Source organism: Drosophila miranda (genome assembly GCF_003369915.1).
Source record: "Drosophila miranda strain MSH22 chromosome Y unlocalized genomic scaffold, D.miranda_PacBio2.1 Contig_Y2_pilon, whole genome shotgun sequence".
Taxonomy (NCBI): domain Eukaryota; kingdom Metazoa; phylum Arthropoda; class Insecta; order Diptera; family Drosophilidae; genus Drosophila; species Drosophila miranda.
In genome coordinates this window covers 10,802,954-10,825,729 of record NW_022881614.1, presented here as the reverse complement: position 1 = coordinate 10,825,729, position 22,776 = coordinate 10,802,954, and the positions used below count along the sequence as shown (strand labels likewise).

At 44.0% G+C, this 22,776-nt stretch overlaps 2 protein-coding genes and 1 pseudogene across 2 annotated transcripts; 2 read left to right on the top strand and 1 right to left on the bottom strand.

The window, feature by feature from the left end:
* Positions 1 to 2,533: 2,533 nt before the first annotated feature.
* Positions 2,534 to 4,046, top strand: LOC108165457 (protein tumorous imaginal discs, mitochondrial). Its single transcript, XM_033397974.1, is given in 3 exon segments — positions 2,534 to 3,036; positions 3,039 to 3,155; positions 3,222 to 4,046. Coding segments are annotated over 3 exon segments (1,272 nt in total). The 5' UTR covers positions 2,534 to 2,615; the 3' UTR covers positions 3,956 to 4,046.
* Positions 4,047 to 11,465: 7,419 nt separating this feature from the next.
* On the bottom strand, positions 11,466 to 19,631 carry LOC117193223 (mediator of RNA polymerase II transcription subunit 24-like). The gene is made up of 3 exons (XM_033397976.1): positions 19,397 to 19,631; positions 11,648 to 11,734; positions 11,466 to 11,585 (listed from the first exon to the last, which is right to left on the bottom strand). Exons 1-3 carry the CDS (start codon positions 19,454 to 19,456, stop codon positions 11,481 to 11,483), a joined length of 252 nt encoding a protein of 83 aa, XP_033253867.1. The 5' UTR covers positions 19,457 to 19,631; the 3' UTR covers positions 11,466 to 11,480.
* LOC117193221 lies at positions 11,880 to 13,745 on the top strand (annotated as a pseudogene).
* Positions 19,632 to 22,776: the final 3,145 nt, after the last annotated feature.

The following is a 22,776-nucleotide window of genomic DNA, read 5'->3' as shown; positions in this document are numbered from 1 at the left end:
GGAATATTTCGTGTAATTTTTTGTTTTTTTTTTTTTTTTTTTTTTTTTTTTTTTTTGTATATTTAAAATTAATCAATAACAGCATCGATATCAAATTTATAATTAATAACAGCATCGATTTCAATTTTATAATCAATAGCAGCATCGATATCAATTTTATAATCGATAACCACCACTAGCGATCAGCCTTGGCGATATATCGAAGCACTGCCATCTCAATTGGATTTGTGGGGCAGATTTTCAAACATATTCATAAGTGTAAATGGCCTAAATTCCATTCATTGTAAATCTAATGATATCTAAAAACATCGATGTTTGAGAAAATACATCGATGATTCACATTCAAACAATTTCTATTTGGCGCTCAAGTTTGGTGGGACTTTTTTGGGATTATCTCTGGGATTTTTCCTCGCCACAATGTCCTTTTTCCCCTCAGCAATGTCCCTTACGGCGCATTCCATACTCACTTACGTTTTATGTTGCTGGCAACATTTAATTTGTATGGGCCAGACTCATATGCCGTGAAATCGAGCAGCATTGTTCCACAACATTGCGCCGATTGAGCAACATTTTGCATACCCTGGGAAATGGATGTTATAGAACTGAGAAAATGTTTGTCATCTAATGCACAAATAAAGGCCAAAACTAGTCAGTTTCTGTTTTAAAGGTATTTCAACGATATTTTAAAGGTTTTGGTCTTCTTACAGAAACCAAGAATGGGTATCGGGATCGAGATATATTTACAAGACCCTAATCATATGCATTAATATGTCCAAAACATAACAATCTGAGATCATTTCTATTTTAATTACGTTTTAAATCAGCTCGGAAAAACAGTTTCTTCATATATGTATATCAACGAAATAGGGTATACCTGTGCCCAAACTCCGGTTGACGTGACATTTCATACTCACTTACGTTGCCACTGTTTTTTTGTTGACCTTTTTTGCTTAAACCTTGCTTTCTACACTATACAATAAAAGAGAGTACTTAAAAGTAGTCAATCAGGTAGAAAATGTATTCATTAAAGGCATAAAATTATGTGGGCAGAGCTAATGGTTTTAGTTAGCAGCATTATTCAACGGAATAAAGAAATTGAACAATTGGAACGTTTTTTCTTTTACGTTTTATTGCGTTTCATTTGTTTGACCTTTTTCGGAAAAACCATTTTTTAGACAAGATCCAATAAAAGCATGTATTAAGAATAAACCAGTTAAGTAGAAAATAGGTTCATTAACCGTATAAAATTATGTGGGATTGGCTAAATGTTCATGTTCGTCATCATGAGAGAGAGAGCGCAGAGAGAACATCTTTGCATGTGTTAGTACACACGCAATATGTTTCCACAAAAATATGTGATTGTATGCTTTTTCAGATTTTTTGAACTCTCTCAGGTCTGGTTCTGTTTTGCCACCAGCATGTTTTAGTGTATGGGTGCACATGCATTCTCACGTACTTTGCTTGTGTGTGTTTAGTATTGCTGGCCGCTAGAACTGAAATTTGAGTTTGGTTCTTGTTTTCGGTCTTTTGATGGACTGACCTACTGCCACAAAATAAATGATGAATGGGCAGGGGGTGGGGGTATGGTACACTAGGGCGCGGGAAATGAAATAAAAGCTGTTATTTGTTTGATTTATACCACAAAATATAAAATATTACAAGAATATAATTACACATTTATTTCCTTATTTTAAACAGGTTTATTATAAATTATAAAAATTATGCAAACGCCGTCGGTTCTCGACTTTTTTGTTTATTATAACTAAAACAATGATGTATCTAAATATACAATATAAGAAAAAATATATAAATAAATTTGCATAAATATATGTATATATTTCTTTCTATAAATAGAGGATATGCCTTAAGAATGTTCATATATGTAACTACATATATGTATATACGTAAATACATACATATGTACTTAAAGTCGCCGCTCGAATTGGCTCCCGATTGAAGATCGGTACCCAGGGAACACCACGAGGAGGCCATTATATATTAAATGGGGTCAAAAATTAATCTGACCTTTGAGTCGACTTGATATGACTTAATTTCAAGACTTTTAAGTAATTAAGTCACATCCATGTTCCCCGCCTAAAATTAAATCTGTTAGATATATGTATGTACATACATATGTATGTATGTATGTATATCTAACTAGAAACTCCAGCAGCGACGTGATGCAGTATATACGCTCCAGTTTATCATATCTGCGGCATGCGAGACGAGGTGGGCACACAACGAGTGATTCAGGTAGTTGAGTACCAGCTGAGAGGACAAAAATCATAATGGTTTAAGTTAAGGTCAAATATCAAGGAGGTAACACTCACTGGATTGGCTGTGGAGCCAATCAGCGCCTGCTGCATGAGGCAATCGGCCAAATTGTACACATCTCCCTCCACTGACGCCTCGGGGCAGCACCTGAAAATCGGAGGCACAATATTTATTAAATTATAAAACATCTACATATCTATGCCTTTCCTGTCAAGGCTTCATAGGGATTCCGGCCGAATCTCCAAACCAATCAGTGCTATCCTAACTATTGTAAAACAGACATCGTAAAAAAAACAAGTCAGCTTATTTCTGGTCTATTTATTCTGAATTTTGGCAAGAATATGTCCCGCTTAAGTCTCTTGAGCAACCGCGCGCTTCTGCTAAGACGAACCACATTGGCCAGACTATACATAGGCCGCTGTCCCCTGAAAGCTGAGAGAGGGTACGCCGCGTACCAATTTAAACAACCCAAGACATTTTACTATCCAGATCGTAAACAAGAAGCGGAACGTAAGAGTGGCGTTACCACTGAACAAGCGCAACGTCAGCTCGAAGATGGCGGCAAGCCAAAGGACTTTTACTACAAGGTCCTAGGCGTCGGCAAGTACGCTACCAGCAAGGAAATAAGCAACGCCTACTTGATGCTAGCCAAGCGCTATCATCCCGACAAAATGGGCTCGGGGAGGTCCCTGAAACACTTTCAGGAGATCTACAATGCCTATCATATTCTGACAGATGAAAACAAAAGGCTGGAGTACGATCAACTGGGGGTGTCAAGGACAAGAAGGCGTTCCTCGAGCAAGCAACTGTGAATCCGACGATCTTGGGGCAAAAGCTGGACGAGGCTAAGAAACTTCAGGCGGAGACAGACGCAAACGATGGTGAGCTGTCGTGTCAATGTGTCCTTGCAACCCCTAGATTAAATAGTAGTCTCCCCTCCCGTATAGAAATCAATAATCTGAAGCAGCTGAATGGCAAGAGCTTTGAATTGAGTCTTAGCTTCGAAGAAGCCGCCAATGGGTGCAAGAAGCGCGTGGACATACGCTACCTGCGGAAGTGTGGCAAGTGCGGCGGCAAGTCGCAGTTGATGACGCATCGTGATGTCGGGAAGGAGCCATGCCGACGCTGCAATGGCGCAGGCAAGGTGACCAAGCGGACGGTGACCTTTACGGCCGAAAAGACATGTGAACACTGTAAAGGAAAGGGATTCATCAAATGCCGCGACTGCGAGCCGTGTGGCAACCGCGGTTTCATAGCATCCGGTGTCGAGGTGCTGGTTAAGGTACCGCCTGGATCTAAGGACGGCGATGTTATGACCATCCAAAACCCGAATACCCAAGAACGTGTTAATTATCGCATGGTGGTCGAACGCAGCGACTACTTTCGCCGATATGGCCTTGATGTCCATAGTGACAAGCTGATAACTATATCGCAAGCCATTTTAGGCGGCAGGTTCACTGTTCGCGGCCTCCACGAGCCTGTGGAAATACGCGTTGACCCAGGAACGCAGACAAATAGTGAGATAATAATCAAGAGCAAGGGCATACGCTGCGAGAATGGAGTGGGCAACCACGTAGTAACTTTGAAAGTTTTCATACCTACAAAACTTTCAATGAAGCAGCGTCTTCTGATCCTGAGTTTAGCCCAGGCAGAAGATCCCATTTTCGAGCGCAAAACCTAAAAAACAAATAGCATAGCGCTTCAAAACTAATCTTGTTAAATTTTCTGTTAAATTACTCTGTTAAATAATGTTTAAATTAAGTATGCATTTCAAACGACAAACTATTTGATTGTTGCTTGCCTTCTTTATGTTGATGCCCCATTGAGAGTCCGACCAGCGTTCTCGCCACGCCACATAGATGAGCTGAAGGATTTTGTTGTTCTTCTTCATATCCCTCGCTTAAACTCCACTCTCCTTCCGTGATGCAGTTACTTCTTTATTTTAAATTTTTAAGTAACTAAAATTTTGTTACTTTTTAGTTGTTTTCTTTTTTTTAGAGCACCTCACCGTAGTAGTGCTGCCAGATTTTGATAGTCCCCATAAGCTAGATTGAAGAAAAAAATAAGCTAGAACAAGCTAAAAATTAAAAACAAATAGTTTAAAAATAAGCTAACCATAAAAGCACATCAAAATCATAGATACTTTAATTTTGACGATATACTTTTTTTTATTTATATTTATTTTTTAAGTAATGACATGCATTTTTCCACTTTACAACAAATCGCAGTCTCGTGCTCCTCTGGTTCTTGAGGACTTTTTAATAAAAGGTATTTTGTTAGTTCATGCTTGCATTGGACGCAATATGTTTTTTAGCGACAGCATGCTGCCGTAATTCGCACAACTTGGACCCAATTTTTGCTTTATAAAAGCAGCTGTACTATTTTGTGGGGTCAGTTGGCACGTTGCGTAGACACTCCATAAATTCATCAAAATTTAACCAGAAATTGTGGAAATATTGATTATAAGACACTTTCGGCATTTTCTCTTATGTAAATGTGCAAACATGTGCAATACTGTGGTATGACTAAAATTTATCAACGAAAGGTTACTATACATTTAGACACAAAATTGGATGATACCAAAATAAGAACTATTTCTTGTTTTTTATTGAATTTTATGATTTTCCCGCTAAAAATTAACAAATATTTCAATAAAATCAAAAAACAGAAATTTTGCTGTACTAATTATTTTAAGCCAAAATAAGCTAAATGAACCTTTGAATAAGCTAGATTTCAAGTTATAAGCATTTCAAATATTTTTCGAGCTATTTGGTTTTAAAATAAGCCAAATCTAGATTAAAATAAGCGAAAATGGCAACACCGCACCGTAGAGGTGTAAACAGTGTGACCGCGGATTTATCGATAAAATATACCGTCCGACCCTCAGAAATCACTAACCATACAGTATATAGATGTGCCAGTTCATACAACGAAAGCGTCACACACTGGCTAGCGCGTTCAGTACCCCAGAGTGACGTCATCATGAGAGAGAGAGCGCAGAGAGAAAATCTTTGCATGTTTAGTACACACGCAATATGTTTCGACAAAAATATGTGATTGTATGCTTTTTCAGATTTTTTGAACTCTCTCAGGTCTGGTTCTGTTTTGCCACCAGAATGTTTTAGTGTATGGGTGCACATGCATTCTCACGTACTTTGCGTGTGTGTGTTTAGTATTGCTGGCCGCTAGAACTGAAATTTGAATTTTGTTCTTGTTTTGGGTCTTTTGATGGACTGACCTACTGCCACAAAATAAATGAAGAATGGGCAGGGGGTGGGGGTATGGGACACTAGGGCGCGGGAAATGAAATAAAAGCTGTTATTTGTTTGTTTTATACCACAAAATATAAAATATTACAATAATATAATTACACATTTATTTCCTTATTTTAAACAGGTTTATTATAAATTATAAAAATTATGCAAACGCCGTCGGTTCTCGACTTTTTTGTTTATTATAACTAAAACAATGATGTATATAAATATACAATATAAGAAAAAATATATATGTATATACTTAAATAAATTTGCATAAATATATATATTTATTTCTATAAATAGAGGATATGCCTTAAGAATGTTCATATATGTAACTACATATATGTATGTAAAGGACAGTGTATCAAGCAGTTAGCACTATCCCATCTAAATTAACATTTGAACTTAAGATACCATCGATAAGACCTAACCGATATAACCAGACTTAACCGATGTTTAAAAGACCTAACCGATAAGGGGTTATCGATACGGGAGTCGGTTGTTGGAAGTAGAAGCAGAAAGTTGAACAAAAAGTCGGAAGAACAGACTCATTAATTGCACATCTTAAATCATACACTTTGTACTCTTTTTCGAAAAACACTATTAATAAACGATACATTATTATTAATCTTACATTTGGGGGCTCGTCCGCGTCGAATACAGAGCTCGGAGTGTGTGAAAAAGAAAAACAGAAGAAAGCAGAAGCTGATGCAAGAAGAGGATTGTTGAAAAGTTGTTAAAGTTGTTGTTTGTAGCTACATAAAGTTGTAAAGTTGTTGTTGGTGGCTATAAACATTAAGTTGAACAATCCAAATTCTGTGAGCCTAACAGTAGACACGGAGCTTAATAAAAGATCGGTCGTTTAATTCGGTTGGAAAATTGTGAAATTCATTGTCGCGCCGCAGCGTCGCCTTGTCCGTGCGCAGTACGTACACAAGCAGAAAAAACACGCACAGACACGTTGTGTGTGATACACACTTATAAACAGAAAAGACAAGCACTCGTCGGGTACACAGACACAAGTCGAAAAGAGCCGCAAACTGATGCAAACACCGCCGCCGTTGCACTGGAAAGAGAGAGAGAAGGAAGAAGCTGTACCAGGAACGTCGCGCCCGAGTGCAAACGAGATGGAAGATTTAGAAAATGCAGAAAACAATAGTGATGACAAGATTGATCAAATGATAAAGTTGCTAAGTTTGAAACTGCTTTGCGATGAGCAACGAGAAATGAAGATCGCTCCAGATAATTTTACAAAAGTTGTGAGCGATTGTGATGGAAAATCGGTTCCCATAGAAAAATGGTTTGAGATATTCGAAAAAAATGCCGACGGATATGAGCTTACTGAAAAGCAAAAGTATGTGCAGGCCAGACCGGTGCAGCTAAGCTTTTCCTTGAATCTGAATGCGTGTGCACCTATGAGGAACTCAAGAACGTATTATTGGATGAATTCACATGTAGCTATAACAGTGCAGACATTCATAAGCTGCTGCAAGAAAGAAAGAGGAAGTGTAGTGAGTCGATGCACGAGTACTTGCTGCAGATGAGAAAAATTGCAGCAGTCGGACATGTTGAACACGCGGCTGTTATAAGCCATATTGTAAACGGTCTGGACATAAGAAACGAGTATAAGTATGCCATGTATCGCTGTAAGACCTTCAGGGCCTTGAAAGAAGAGTTCGATATCTATGATCGTTTGAACATATCGGAGAAGAAGGGCAATAACGAACAGCATAAAACGAGTTTCAAGCAGCAAAGTGGGCAAAGCGGTAAAAAAGAATATTGCTATAACTGTGGATCAGGAGAACACAAACGCAAAGACTGCAAAGCCGAAACAAAGTGTTTTAAGTGCAATCAGAATGGTCACATTTCGCGTAACTGTCCTTATGAAGCTGATAAAGTTGATAAAGTTCGCGTCATTTTGGATCGCAGTCGCATGAAAAAAATTCAAATAAACGGCATTGTTTTTGACTGTCTTGTGGATACAGGGTCAGATGTAACCATAATCAAAGAGAGTATGTTGAAGACCATGACCGGTCTGGGTCAGATATCAACAAAGCCTGTTGGATACTTTAATGCAGAAGTTACCGTGGATAAGTTGCAGACCACACAGAAGTTTTTAGTAGTCCCCAGTAGCCAGATTGATTTCGACGCACTTTTGGGGCATGATTTCATTAAAAAGTTCCGTTTCGTCGCTGATATGCAAGGATACACGTTTTTGAAGCATGACGCAGATCCTGTGCCAATAGATGAGCATGCTCTTATATATAATTTAACTGAAGAGTCATCCTTTGTAGCTCCGCCGCAATATCGAAAAGACGTTGAACAGATGATAAGTAACAGTTACCAAATGCCCACAGAAGTTGCAAAGCAGTCTCCAATCCAACTGAAGATAGTTCCCGACGGAGTAATCAAGCCGTTTCAACACTCACCGAGTCGTTTATCAACAGACGAAGCCAGTGCCGTAAAGAAGCAAGTCGAAGAATGGATCGAGCAAGGAATCGTGCGCAAGTCGTCTTCAAATGTAGCGAGCAGAGTTGTCGTCGTGAAGAAAAAAGATGGTACACTTAGAGTTTGCGTAGACTACAGGAAGTTAAACAGCATGGTATTGCTGGACTGCTTCCCAGTCCCGATCATGGAGGAAGTCTTGGAAAAGCTGCAGTCGGCTAAGTGGTTTACCATAATGGACCTTGAAAACGGATTTTTCCATGTGCCTATGGAAGAGCAAAGCAAGTCGTATACGGCCTTTGTTACAAAGGAGGGATTATTCGAGTTTAATAAAGCGCCTTTCGGATTCAAGAACTCGCCAGCTGCGTTCATTCGGTTCGTAAGCTATATTTTTCAAGAATTAATCAACTCTGACATTATGCAGCTTTATATGGACGACATAATTGTTTACGCCGCGTCGCCCGAGGTATGCATGAGGAAGACAAAGTTGGTCCTGGAGACAGCTGCGCAGTTTGGCCTAAAGATCAAGTGGAAGAAATGTAGCTTCATGCAGCCACGCATTAGCTTTCTGGGCCATATCATTGAGGACGGGAGAATCTGGCCCGGCAAAGAGAAGACAGCAGCTGTCAGTCGGTTTGCTACGCCCAAAGACATTAAAGCAGTTCAAGCATTTCTGGGACTCACAGGCTTTTTCAGAAAGTTCATCCCTGGCTATGCACAAGTTGCCCGGCCGCTCACGAATCTACTCAGGAAGGAAGCAGTTTTCAACATTGGCGAAGCAGAGCAACAATCGCTACAAACCTTAAAGAATCTGCTTGTAATCGCACCTGTATTACATTTATACTCACGAGAAGCGCCAACGGAACTCCACACGGATGCATCCAAAGAAGGTTTCGGAGCAGTTTTGTTGCAGCAGTTTGATGGCAATTTCCACCCGATTTACTATTGGAGTAAAAAGACTACACAAGCCGAGTCCAAACGTCACAGTTACTATTTGGAGGTCAAAGCTGCATACCTCGCACTCAAGAAGTTTCGTCACTACCTGTTGGGGATCAAATTTGATCTTGCCACTGACTGTGCGGCGTTTAAGCAGACAACAACGAAAGTAGATATACCCAGAGAAGTTTCCCAGTGGATTCTGTATATGGAGGACTTTACATTCAAAGCAGTACACCGCCCAGGGGACAGAATGAGACACGTGGACTGTCTCAGTCGTTTTCCGCAGACATGCATGTTCGTGACGACGGAGCTAACAGCTCGGATAAAGAAAGCACAGCAGGATGACGATTTCATCAAAGCCACAGTTGAGATCCTGAAGCAGCACCCATATCAAGACTACAAGCTTAAAGGAGGTCTTCTCTTCAAATCTGTAAATGGCAATGACGTATTGGAGGTTCCAAGGCTGAAGGAAAGGGTAATCATTCAAGGATCGCATGAAGTTGGTCATTTCTCCACAGCGAAGACAATGCACTCAGTTCAGCAGCAATACTGGATACCGCACCTTGAACGGAAAGTAAATAAGTTGATTACTAATTGTATCAGTTGTATAATTTTCAGCAAAAAGTTGGGCAAACAAGAAGGCTATCTTCATTGCATTGACAAGGGTGACACACCACTATACACGCTGCACGTTGATCATTTGGGACCAATGGATGCGACAGCCAAGCAATACAAGTACATTTTTGCTGTGGTAGATGCATTCTCCAAGTTTGTGTGGCTGTTCCCAACTAAGTCAACAGGTCACGAAGAAGTTGTGAAGAGGCTGAGAGATTGGTCATTTGTGTTTGGTTTTCCCAAGCGCATAGTCAGCGACAGAAGAGCAGCGTTTACATCCAACGCATTCAGCGAGTTTCTTAACGAGAACAAAGTCGAACATGTGTGTACAACGACAGGTGTGGCGAAAGGCAACGGTCAGATTGAGCGGGTGAACCGTTCAATTTTGGGTATCATCGCAAAGCTCTCAGCTCAGGAGTCAACGAAGTGGTACAAGCATGTGCCACAGGTCCAGATGGCGATTAATTCGCATGTGCATTCTACGTTGAAGTCGTCGCCATTCGAGGTCATGTTTGGGACAAAGATGCACAGACAAGCTGAAAGTCGACTATTGGAGGTGCTCAACGAGGAGTTGGTTACGCAGTTTAACAACGAGCGCCAAGAACTGCGTGACCAAGCGAAACAAAACATTGAGAAGGCGCAAGAGGTGTACAAGCGCTATTATGATAAAAAACGACGACCTGAGCACGGATATATTATCATCTGGGACAGATGAAGATGAGCAGGAGGGCCGAATGTAAAGGACAGTGTATCAAGCAGTTAGCACTATCCCATCTAAATTAACATTTGAACTTAAGATACCATCGATAAGACCTAACCGATATAACCAGACTTAACCGATGTTTAAAAGACCTAACCGATAAGGGGTTATCGATACGGGAGTCGGTTGTTGGAAGTAGAAGCAGAAAGTTGAACAAAAAGTCGGAAGAACAGACTCATTAATTGCACATCTTAAATCATACACTTTGTACTCTTTTTCGAAAAACACTATTAATAAACGATACATTATTATTAATCTTACATGTATGTATATACGTAAATACATACATATGTATGTACTTAAAGTCGCCGCTCAAATTGGCTCCCGATTGAAGATCGGTACCCAGGGAACACCACGAGGAGGCCATTATATATTAAATGGGTTCAAAAATTAATCTGACCTTTGAGTCGACTTGATATGACTTAATTTCAAGACTTTTAAGTAATTAAGTCACATCCATGTTCCCCGCCTAATATTAAATCTGTTAGATATACATATGTACATACATATACATAAATGAAAATAATAAATAAGCAAAATATAATAAACTCACCGACAGGTCACACCATCCACAATGCTAACTAGAAACTCCAGCAGCGATGTGATGCAGTAGATAAGTTAATTTTATCCTTATTCGAAGGACAAAATAAAAGATTATTTTGATTCTGTTTACTTTAGCGAAGTGCTTTTATTGAATATCAGAATGTGACTGCTTAAATCTAGAATTATAATTCTTAAAGAAACCTATCAATGAACGCGGCAGAGGAACTTCGGCAGAGGCCGAATTGTTGGGTTCTTCAGAATTATTGTAGGCAGCGGCGTCAGTGGCGACAGCGGAGTTGCAGTTATTGACCGGCAATAGGAAGTCAATGTTGCTGGTCGATGTTGGGGGTGAAGAACAGCGGAGTCATCAGAAATGCATTGTCGACATTATCGCAGTCGCGACGTCGAAGACGGGGTGGGGGCGATGGTTTCTCGTGAAGTGCCGACTTGAAGTGGAGCGCATAAGCACTTCCAGAAATACAATGTTTCGGTTCTTGTTTTAGGCAGGAAATGGTTTTTACTTTTTGTGTAAATTGTGACAGAATTCTTGCGCATTGTTATTACAATTGGGTAATAAGCTATTGGGCAAGAATTTTTATACTTTTTTCTGTTTTAATTGGAAATAAGAGTATTGAACTCTTAGGGTGTTAACTGATACGCTCCAGTTTATCATATCTGGCTATGCAGCGGAGCACTACGGCATGCGAGACGAGGTGGGCACACAACGAGTGCTTCAGGTAGTTGAGTACCAGCTGAGAGGACAAAAATCATAATGGTTTAAGTTAAGGTCAAATATCAAGGAGGTAACACTCACTGGATTGGCTGTGGAGCCAATCAGCGCCTGCTGCATGAGGCAATCGGCCAAATTGTACACATCTCCACTGACGCCTCGGGGCAGCACCTGAAAATCGGAGGCACAATATTTATTAAATTATAAAACATCTATCTATGCCTTTCCTGTCAAGGCTTCATAGGGATTCCGGCCGAATCTCCAAACCAATCAGTGCTATCCTAACTATTGTAAAACTGACATCGTAAAGAAATCAAGTCATCTTATTTCTGGTCTATTTATTCTGAATTTTGGCAAGAATATGTCCCGCTTAAGTCTCTTGAGCAACCGCGCGCTTCTGCTAAGACGAACCACATTGGCCAGACTATACATAGGCCGCTGTCCCCTGAAAGCTGAGAGAGGGTACGCCGCGTACCAATTTAAACAACCCAAGACATTTTACTATCCAGATCGTAAACAAGAAGCGGAACGTAAGAGTGGCGTTACCACTGAACAAGCGCAACGTCAGCTCGAAGATGGCGGCAAGCCAAAGGACTTTTACTACAAGGTCCTAGGCGTCGGCAAGTACGCTACCAGCAAGGAAATACGCAACGCCTACTTGATGCTAGCCAAGCGCTATCATCCCGACAAAATGGAGCTCGGGTTCGGGGAGGTCCCTCCAATGCCTATCATATTCTGACAGATGAAAACAAAAGGCTGGAGTACGATCAACTGGGGGGTGTCAAGGACGAGAAGGCGTTCCTCGAGCAAGCAACTGTGAATCCGACGATCTTGGGGCAAAAGCTGGACGAGGCTAAGAAACTTCAGGCGGAGACAGACGCAAACGATGGTGAGCTGTCGTGTCAATGTGTCCTTGAAACCCCTAGATTAAATAGTAGTCTCCCCTCCCGTATAGAAATCAATAATCTGAAGCAGCTGAATGGCAAGAGCTTTGAATTGAGTCTTAGCTTCGAAGAAGCCGCCAATGGGTGCAAGAAGCGCGTGGACATACGCTACCTGCGGAAGTGTGGCAAGTGCGGCGGCAAGTCGCAGTTGATGACGCATCGTGATGTCGGGAAGGAGCCATGCCGACGCTGCAATGGCGCAGGCAAGGTGACCAAGCGGACGGTGACCTTTACGGCCGAAAAGACATGTGAACACTGTAAAGGAAAGGGATTCATCAACCGCCGCGACTGCGAGCCGTGTGGCAACCGCGGTTTCATAGCATCCGGTGTCGAGGTGCTGGTTAAGGTACCGCCTGGATCTAAGGACGGCGATGTTATCACCATCCAAAACCCGAATACCCAAGAACGTGTTAATTATCGGCTGGTGGTCGAACGCAGCGACTCCTTTCGCCGATATGGCCTTGATGTCCATAGTGACAAGCTGATAACTATATCGCAAGCCATTTTAGGCGGCAGGTTCACTGTTCGCGGCCTCCACGAGCCTGTGGAAATACGCGTTGACCCAGGAACGCAGACAAATAGTGAGATAATAATCAAGAGCGACTGCGAGCCGTGTGGCAACCGCGGTTTCATAGCATCCGGTGTCGAGGTGCTATATCGCAAGCCATTTTAGGCGGCAGGTTCACTGTTCGCGGCCTCCACGAGCCTGTGGAAATACGCGTTGACCCAGGAACGCAGACAAATAGTGAGATAATAATCAAGAGCGACTGCGAGCCGTGTGGCAACCGCGGTTTCATAGCATCCGGTGTCGAGGTGCTGGTTAAGGTACCGCCTGGATCTAAGGACGGCGATGTTATCACCATCCAAAACCCGAATACCCAAGAACGTGTTAATTATCGGCTGGTGGTCGAACGCAGCGACTCCTTTCGCCGATATGGCCTTGATGTCCATAGTGACAAGCTGATAACTATATCGCAAGCCATTTTAGGCGGCAGGTTCACTGTTCGCGGCCTCCACGAGCCTGTGGAAATACGCGTTGACCCAGGAACGCAGACAAATAGTGAGATAATAATCAAGAGCAAGGGCATACGCTGCGAGAATGGAGTGGGCAACCCCGTAGTAACTTTGAAGGTTTAATACCTTCAAAACTTTCAATGAAGCAGCGTCTTCTGATCCTGAGTTTAGCCCAGGCAGAAGATCCCATTTTCGAGCGCAAAACCTAAAAAACAAATAGCATAGCGCTTGAAAACTAACCTTGTTAAATTTTCTGTTAAATTACTCTGTCAATTTCTGGTCTGATGAGCTCGTGAGGTGGCTCAAAGGGGGCCTAGCTAAGGCCACCGGACGGGTCGCAGGTTGCGGATAGCGAACGACCTACCTATATACAGGTCATATAGGTAGGTCAGCTGCGAATAATCGGACAACCCTAGGGAGAGTACCGAAAATAAGCAGCCCCGGACAGCCAGCGGGTGTTCGCGAAGTAGCAACACTGACGATGTGCTTGTAATGCCGCCTCGTATAAGTAGCTCACACACTCCCCTATCCCTACACACTACCTACCCACATCCCAACCCCCCACATTCAGCTCACACCGGGCCGGACTAAGAGTGTTATTCGACCCGTGCCGAGAGTCAGCCTGGCTGGGGGCCCGGTATATAAAACTAGCCCAGTCGTTAACGGAGAGCTCAGGGACTTGGCCGCCCCCTGTTCTAAGTATGCCTTATCCGGGCAACGTGGATCTCTGCCCGGACGGACCGTACCCCTTCTCTGCAGCTCGTGGGAAAAGAATGGAAGAATTTAAAAACAAAAAAAATGAGTCTGGCACTCCCCAAATGCCAACAGGGAGCAATCCCAAACAGGGGAAGGCAGCGGCCCAAAGGCCTGGCCCGACCCGCAAATCAGCAGGGAAAACCTGCGCGGCGGAAGATGCTAGGGAGAGCCCAAAGGGGTCCCATCCCGGTGTCGGGGTGGGTGGTGAATTGGCTCCCAAAATCGATACCTTGGCAGAGTGGCTATGCAATCCTGCGGCTGCTCTGCCTGCTGGTAAAGTGGCGGGTGATGAGTCACCATCTACTAGTGTCCAAGCCAAATCTTTTACATATGCCGATAGAAGGAGTGCTGGCAATATACTCCGTCGGCAGAACGCAAGCCAGATGTCCAGCCCGACGGACAAATGGATAAAGAAGGTTGAGTGGGCCTCGAAGGTGCTGCCGAACTTTGGCAAGGAAGCACCGAAGAAGGAAGCCCCTCAGCCAAAAAGGCAGCGCTCACAAGAGACTCCGGGGCCGACACCGAAGCGCTCCAGAGTGCTGCCTAACACATCATTCGCGCAGATTGCCAGAGAAAGGACGCTGATTGGCGTCCTGGACAAAGGCAGCGCGGACTCCCGGATACCTAGAAACCAGTGGAAGTGGGTGGAAGCGGCACTGGCCGACCGCTGCTTCGAGCTGCTGGAAAAGCAGCCTGGACCCCCCCCCCCCCCCCCCCCCCGTCTGCAAAGACATGGGCTGGTACCAGGGCTGCATAAAAATCGTAGCCTGTGAAGACGAGCGCTCCGTACAGCTGTACAAAGCAGCGGTAGCGCAAGTCGGGGAAGTCTACACAGGGGCGAAGCTCGTCGCTGTAGACTGGAGCGAAGTGCCCAGTAGACCAAGGGCGAGAGTCTGGGTGCCCGCCTCCATGAAGGAGCCGGAGCGCATCCTAAAAATATTGCAAAGATGCAACCCCCACCTCCCAACAGCAGATTGGAAGGTGGTCAAAGTTGAGACGACACAGGGCCCCACAAACCAGGCGGTGGTCGTCCTCAACAAAGAGTCGCTGGCCCCGATTGAGGCTGCCAAAGGCGAGCTCAATTTTGGGTTCAGCTCTGTGACCGTAAAGGTCTACAAGTCGGATGCGGCGGCCGAGGCACGTCCTGTCGACAAGCCAGTTGAGCAGGACGCTGCCTCGGAGATCGAAGCACCCGACGATCACACAGAGATAGACCCAGAGGGCTACTCCACCGATGGCACGCTGAGATGCGACTTCGAGGCGATGTGTTGCCACGAGGAAGTCGAGGACGATCCGGATGCCGACACTACAGTGGTGGAGAACACTAAGGATGTCCTTGAGGCTCCTTCAGATCAATCTCCACCACTGTAGAGCGGCATCCGCTGCTCTTATACTCCGCCTCGAAGAGAGCGGAGCAGACGTAGCCCTGATCCAGGAACCTTGGATAGTGGGAGACAAGGTTTGTGGACTAGGGTCGAAGGAGTACAAGATAATTGTAGCTCAACATGAAGGTAAAACCCGCACCTGCATTCTCGCCAGAAAGCACCTTAATATCTTTCTGCTCCATAACTATAGCGATAGCGACAACACGGCGGCAAGCCTAGAGCTGAAAGGGACACATCTAAGGCTGATGTCGTCCTACATGGCCCATGAGGAAAACGATCCTCCCAACGACCTGGTTCGCAAACTAGCCAGCGACAGCGAGAGGTCGGACATAGACCTATTAATAGGTTGCGATGCCAACGCTCACCACACTCAATGGGGGAGCTCGAACACAAATGTAAGGGGTGAGTCACTTTTCAGCTTCATCCTCAACTCAAATCTACTTATTTGTAATCGGGGCAACGACCCCACTTTTATAATTAAAAATCGACAGGAGGTTATTGACATCACCCTAGTGTCTTCCAACCTGTTAGACATAGTCAAGAGTTGGCAAGTCCTTGATGACCACTCTTTCTCTGACCACAGATACATCGAGACCACACTATCCCTCGAGTGTCCGAAACCTAAGGACTATATTAATCCCAGGAAAGCCAACTGGGAAAAATATAGCTCAGCCCTGGAGGACTTACTCCCCTCCAAAGCACCATCATGCCCTGACACAAAAGACGACCTAGATCGCCTAGTGAACAGGTTCACAGAGGCATGCAACAAAGCCTTCGCGGCAGCGTGCCCCTCTAGCAAACCTAGGGGAAAAAGAAACCCCCCTGGTGGTCAAAACAAATAGACATCCTACGTAAAAGCTGCAGGACCCTCTTCAATAGGGCCAAAAGCGCGAACGAGGAGAGCCACTGGGCAGACTACAAAATCAGTCTGTCACTATATAAAAAGGAAACAAGGAAAGCAAAAAGGGCCTCTTGGCAAAAATTTTTCTCGGAAATTGAGGAAACGTCAGAGGCCGCAAGGCTTCGCAAGATTCTCTCAAAAACTAACCCTCGGTAGGGTATCTTAAAAGGAATGACGGCACGTGGACTAACTCCAGTGAGGAGTCCCTGCAGATTCTACTAGACACACATTTTCCAGGGTGCACAACCATCGAGACGGCACATCTTCCAGGAGAGGGACCGGTAACCTCGATGGATCACATCCTCACAAAAGGTAACATAAGCTGGGCAATAAACAGCTTCAACCCGTTCAAATCGCCAGGCCCAGACCAGGTAATCCCGGCCCAACTTCAGAAGGCCGGGGATACGGCCATCAACTGGCTAGAAGGTATCTTCAGGAAGATACTGGCTGTGGGTACAATCCCGCGAACATGGCTTAAGGCAAAGATAGTCTTCATTCCCAAAGCTGGGAAAGCCTCGCACTCAGCTGCAAAAGACTTTAGACCAATCAGCCTATCGTCCTTCCTTCTCAAAACCTTTGAGAGACTCGTCGGGCTGCAACTGAGGACAACTATACACCCTCAGTTGCTGTCAGGCGCACAGCATGCCTACCGGAAAGGAAAATCCACGGAAACGGCTCTTCATGAAGTGATCTCAGCGGTAGAGAAATCTCTGCATCACAAAGAGTACTCACTCATAGCCTTTCTCGATATTGAGGGAGCTTTCAACAACGTTGTACCGGGCGCCATTACAGAAGCCCTGACTGACCTGGGGGTGGACCGTCACTTGGTGATGCTCATTGATCAATTGCTCACATGCAGGACGGTGACATCATCGATGGGATCGTCCGCCCAGTCAAGGTATGTCAACAGAGGCACCCCGCAAGGTGGTGTCCTGTCTCCTCTTCTGTGGAACATAGCAGTCAACAAGATTCTATGTGACCTAGAAGGGGGGGCTGCAATGTCGTGGCCTATGCGGACGACGTTGCGATTATCTTCTCGGGGAAATCCCCCCAAACACTGTGCGACTTAATGTCCACAAAGCTAGCGCAACTGTCGGATTGGACAGAATCGCGCGGTCTGGGAGTAAATCCCTCAAAAACGGAACTCGTACTATTCACAAATAAATACAAGGTCCCGCCCCTCAACCCTCCAATACTACAAGGATGCAGGCTCTCCTTTAGCGACAGTGCCAGTTACTTAGGGTTGGTAATTGACAAGAAGCTTAGCTGGAACCTGAATGTCAAAGACAGAGTGAAGAAGGCAATGACTGCACTCTACACATGCAAAAAAGCTATTGGGCTAAGATGGGGTATGATCCCAAGCATAGTCCAATGGATATATCAAGCTATAGTTAGACCAATACTACTCTACGGAGTTACGGTGTGGTGGCCGGCCCTATCAAAAAGGGCGATCACCAAGCAACTGGGCAAAGTCCAGCGGACTGCCGCCCTATGCATCAGCGGAGCTCTTCGCACCACCCCAAATGATGCGCTAAATGCCATCCTATGCCTACAGAGCCTTGACCTCGCAGGAAAGGAACGGGCAGAAGCAGCAGCAATACGTCTAAGAGACTCAGATCAATGGGTGACACAGTGCATAGGTCACTCAGCCATATTAAATAATAGCAGTACCGTCCCCTCAAAAACAGACTACCAAGTTCCAAGAGAGTACACAGACACTCCCTTCGACACAATCATCCCTCACAGAGACGAATGGCTCGAGGGACTCCCAGGCCCAGATGGGGCCATAAACATCTTCACAGATGGATCAAAGCTGGACGACAGAGTCGGAGGGGGAATCTACTCTGAACAGCTAAGCATAAGGCATTCCTTCAGACTCCCAGATCATTGCAGTGTCTTTCAAGCGGAAGTCATAGCAATCAGGGAGGCTCTAGACTGCCTACAAGCGGCTGCCGTCACGGCAACCAAGCTAAACATTTATAGCGTCAGCCAGGCTGCGATCAAATCGCTGAGCGCGATTTCCTCGAACTCGGCCACCGTGGCAGACTGCCGCAAATCTCTGCACGAGATGGCTCAGCAATTTGCTATTAGCCTGATTTGGGTCCCGGGCCACCGGGACATCGAGGGCAACTGTATAGCGGACGAGCTGGCCAGATCTGGCACTACAATCCCCCTTCTCCAAGACAAGGAGGATATCTGTATGCCAATGGCCACCTGTAAGCTCATTATAAGGGAGCAATACAAGCGACTAAACAACGATATGTGGCAAACAGTGCCACGATGTCGCACAACTCGGCAAACATGGCCGACCATGGACATGAAGCGCACCTCCGAGCTCCTCAAGTTAAGCAGGAAAAGGTGCAGCGTGGTCACACGTTCCCTCACGGGACACTGGCTAATAGGCACCCACGCTAACAGGCTGGGGGCCCCACATAACGATTTTTGTCGCAGCTGTAGAGACGAGGAAGAGGAGGAGACAGTGGAACATCTGTTCTGCTCCTGCCCAGCTCTCAGCAGAAGAAGGCTACAGCACCTGGGCTCAGCCTTTCTACACGACATCTCAGAGATGTCCAAACTATGTCCCAGGAGGATAGCGAACTTTGTGAGAGCATCTGGCTGGGATAATTGCTGACAGGAAGTCTCACAACGCAGGAAGGAAATGATCCTATGCGGTATCACAACGGGCCGAAACCGGCCTAAGTGTGACGGGTTCCGAGCGAGCCCGGCAGCCGCCTCAACCTAACCAACCTAACCTACTCTGTCAATTACTCTGTTAAATAATGTTTAAATTAAGTATGCATTTCAAACGACAAACTATTTGATTGTTGCTTGCCTTCTTTATGTTGATGCCCCATTGAGAGTCCGACCAGCGTTCTCGCCACGCCACATACATAGATGAGCTGAAGGATTTTGTTGTTCTCCTTCATATCCCTCGCTCAAACTCCACTCTCCTTCCGTGATGCAGTTACTTCTTTATTTTAAATTTTTAAGTAACTAAATTTTGTTACTTTTCAGTTGTTTTCTTTTTTTTAGAGCACCGCACCGTAGTAGTGCTGCCAGATTTTGAGAGTCCCCATAAGCTAGATTGAAGAAAAAAAAACGAGGGGGAACGTTGTGAGTTGCTGCGGACACCGCAACTCTACGGTTATACCCGATACTAAGTCAGTATGGCTCTCCTCCGGCAGACGCCGCTAATATTAAACGACACGACAAAGAGTGCGTGCGAGAGAGACAGAAAATCAGTCTGAGCGTGACGTCGGGCGCTGCGTAGTCAGTGCAAATTGATTTGTTCCTTTTGGCTATAAAAATTATCTGATCTGGTCCAGATGCAGCAATCTGATAGATATGGTCGTTATCTATGATTCTGCGTTTTTAGTTTGCTCGAATGTGCAATATTGTGGATGCAACAGATTTTCGTCCTTTGTGGGGGCGGAAGGGGGTGGGGCGAATTTCTGAGATATACGTTTTATAGTGAGATCTAACAGAAGTGCGGATACCAAATTTGGTTACTCTAGCCTTAATAGTCTCTGAGATTTGTGGATGCCCCAGATTTTCGTCCTTTGCGGGGGCGGAAGGGGGTGTGGCGAAATTTGGACACGAAACGATCAAGGTCCGATATCACAGGAGTGTGGATACCAAATTTGGTTGCTCTGGCTCTTATAGGTTCTGAGATCTTTGAACTCATATTTTGCAATTGGCAAAACCGACCATGAAACCTGTGTGTTAGAGAGAGACAGAGCGAGTAAGAATGAAATTGTTTTCTTGATTCTGGCTATAATAATTATACGATCTGGTTGAGATCTTACATTCTAAAACATATAGTCATCTTCTACGATTCTGCGTTTTTGGTTTTATCGTATCTTTAAGAATGTGGATGCCACAGATTTTCGTCCTTTGTGGGGCGGAAGTAGGCGGGGCGAAGTTTTGAAATATTTTTGTAGCAGTGACATATCACAGAAGTCTGGATACAAAACATCGTTGCTCTAGCTCTTATAGTCTTTGAGCACTAGGCGCTGAAGGGGACGGACAGACGGACGGACGGACGGACGGACAGACGGACAGACGGACAGACAGACATGGCTCAATCGACTCGGCTATTGATGCTGATCAAGAATATATATACTCTATGGGGTCGGAAACGATTCCTTCTGGACGTTACACACATCCACTTTTACCACAAATCTAATATACCCCAATACTCATTTTGAGTATCGGGTATAATAAGCTAGAACAAGCTAAAAATTAAAAACAAATAGTTTAAAAATAAGCTAACCATAAAAACACGTCAAAATCATAGATACTTTAATTTTGACGATATACTTTTTTTTAAATTATATTTATTTCTTAAGTAACGACATGCATTTTTCCACTTTACAACAAATCGCAGTCTCGTGCTCCTCTGGTTTTTGAGGACTTTTAATAAAAGGTATTTTGTTAGTTCATGCTTGCATTGGACGCAATATGTTTTTTAGCGACAGCATGCTGCCGTAATTCGCACAACTTGGACCCAATTTTTGCTTTATAAAAGCAGCTGTACGATTTTGTGGGGTAAGTTGGCACGTTGCGTAGACACTCCATAAATTCATCAAAATTTAACCAGAAATTGTGGAAATATTGATTATAAGACACTTTCGGCATTTTCTCTTATGTAAATGTGCAAACATGTGCAATACTGTGGTATGACTAAAATTTATCAACGAAAGATTACTATACATTTATACACAAAATTGGATGATATACCAAAATAAGAACTATTTCTTGTTATACCCGATACTCAAAATGAGTATTGGGGTATATTAGATTTGTGGTAAAAGTGGATGTGTGTAACGTCCAGAAGGAATCGTTTCCGACCCCATAAAGTATATATATTCTTGATCAGCATCAATAGCCGAGTCGGTTGAGCCATGTCTGTCTGTCCGTCTGTCCGTCCGTCCGTCTGTCCGTCTGTCCGTCCCCTTCAGCGCCTAGTGCTATAAGACTATCAGAGCGAGAGCAACGATGTTTTGGATCCAGACTTCTGTGATATGTCACTGCTACAGGAATGTTTCAAAACTTTGCCCCGCCCACTTCCGCCCCCACAAAAGGCGAAAATCTGTGGCATCCACAATTTCGACGATACGAGAAAACTAAAAACGCAGAATCGTAGAAGATGACTATATCTTATAGAGTGCAAAATCTGAACCAGATCGTATAATTATTATAGCCAGAATCAAGAAAACAATTTCATTTTTTCTCGCCCTGTCTCTCTCTAACTTACACGTAGCATAGCCGGCTTTGCTTAGAGTAAAACATTAACGCCTAGATCTCAGAGAGTATAAAAGCTAGAGCAACCAAATTTGGTATCCACACTCCTAATATATCGGACCGAGACGAGTTTGTTTTAAAATTTCGCCACACCCCCTTCCGCCCCCGCAAAGGATGAAAATCTGGGGATATTCACAAATCTCAGAGACTATTAAGGCTAGAGTAACCAAATTTGGTATCCGCACTCCTGTTAGATCTCACTATAAAACGTATATCTCAAAATTTCGCCCCACCCCCTTCCGCCCCCACAAAGAACGAAAATCTGTTGCATCCACAATATTGCACATTCGAGAAAACTAAAAACGCAGAATCATAGATAATGATCATATATATCAGATTGCTGAATCTGGATCAGATCAGATCATTTTTATAGCCAAAAGGAACAAATCAATTTGCACTGGCTACGCAGCACCCGACGTCACGCTCAGACTGATTTTCTGTCTCTCTCGCACGCACTCCTTGTCGTGTCGTTTAATATTAGCGGCGTCTGCCGGAGGAGAGCCATACTGACTTAGTATCGGGTATAACTGTAGAGTTGCGGTCTCCGCAGCAACTCACAACGTTCCCCCTCGTTTTTTATTGAATTTTATGATTTTCCCGCTAAAAATTAACAAATATTTCAATAAAATCAAAAAACTAAAATTTTGCTGTACTAATTATTTTAATCCAAAATAAGCTAAATGAACCTTTGAATAAGCTAGATTTCAAGCTATAAGCATTTCAAATATTTTTCGAGCTATTTGGTTTTAAAATAAGCCAAATCTAGCTTAAAATAAGCGAAAATGGCAACACCGCACCGTAGAGGTGTAAACAGTGTGACCGCGGATCTATCGATAAAATATACCGTCCGACCCTCAGAAATCACTAACCATACAGTATATAGATGTGCCAGTTCATACAACGAAAGCG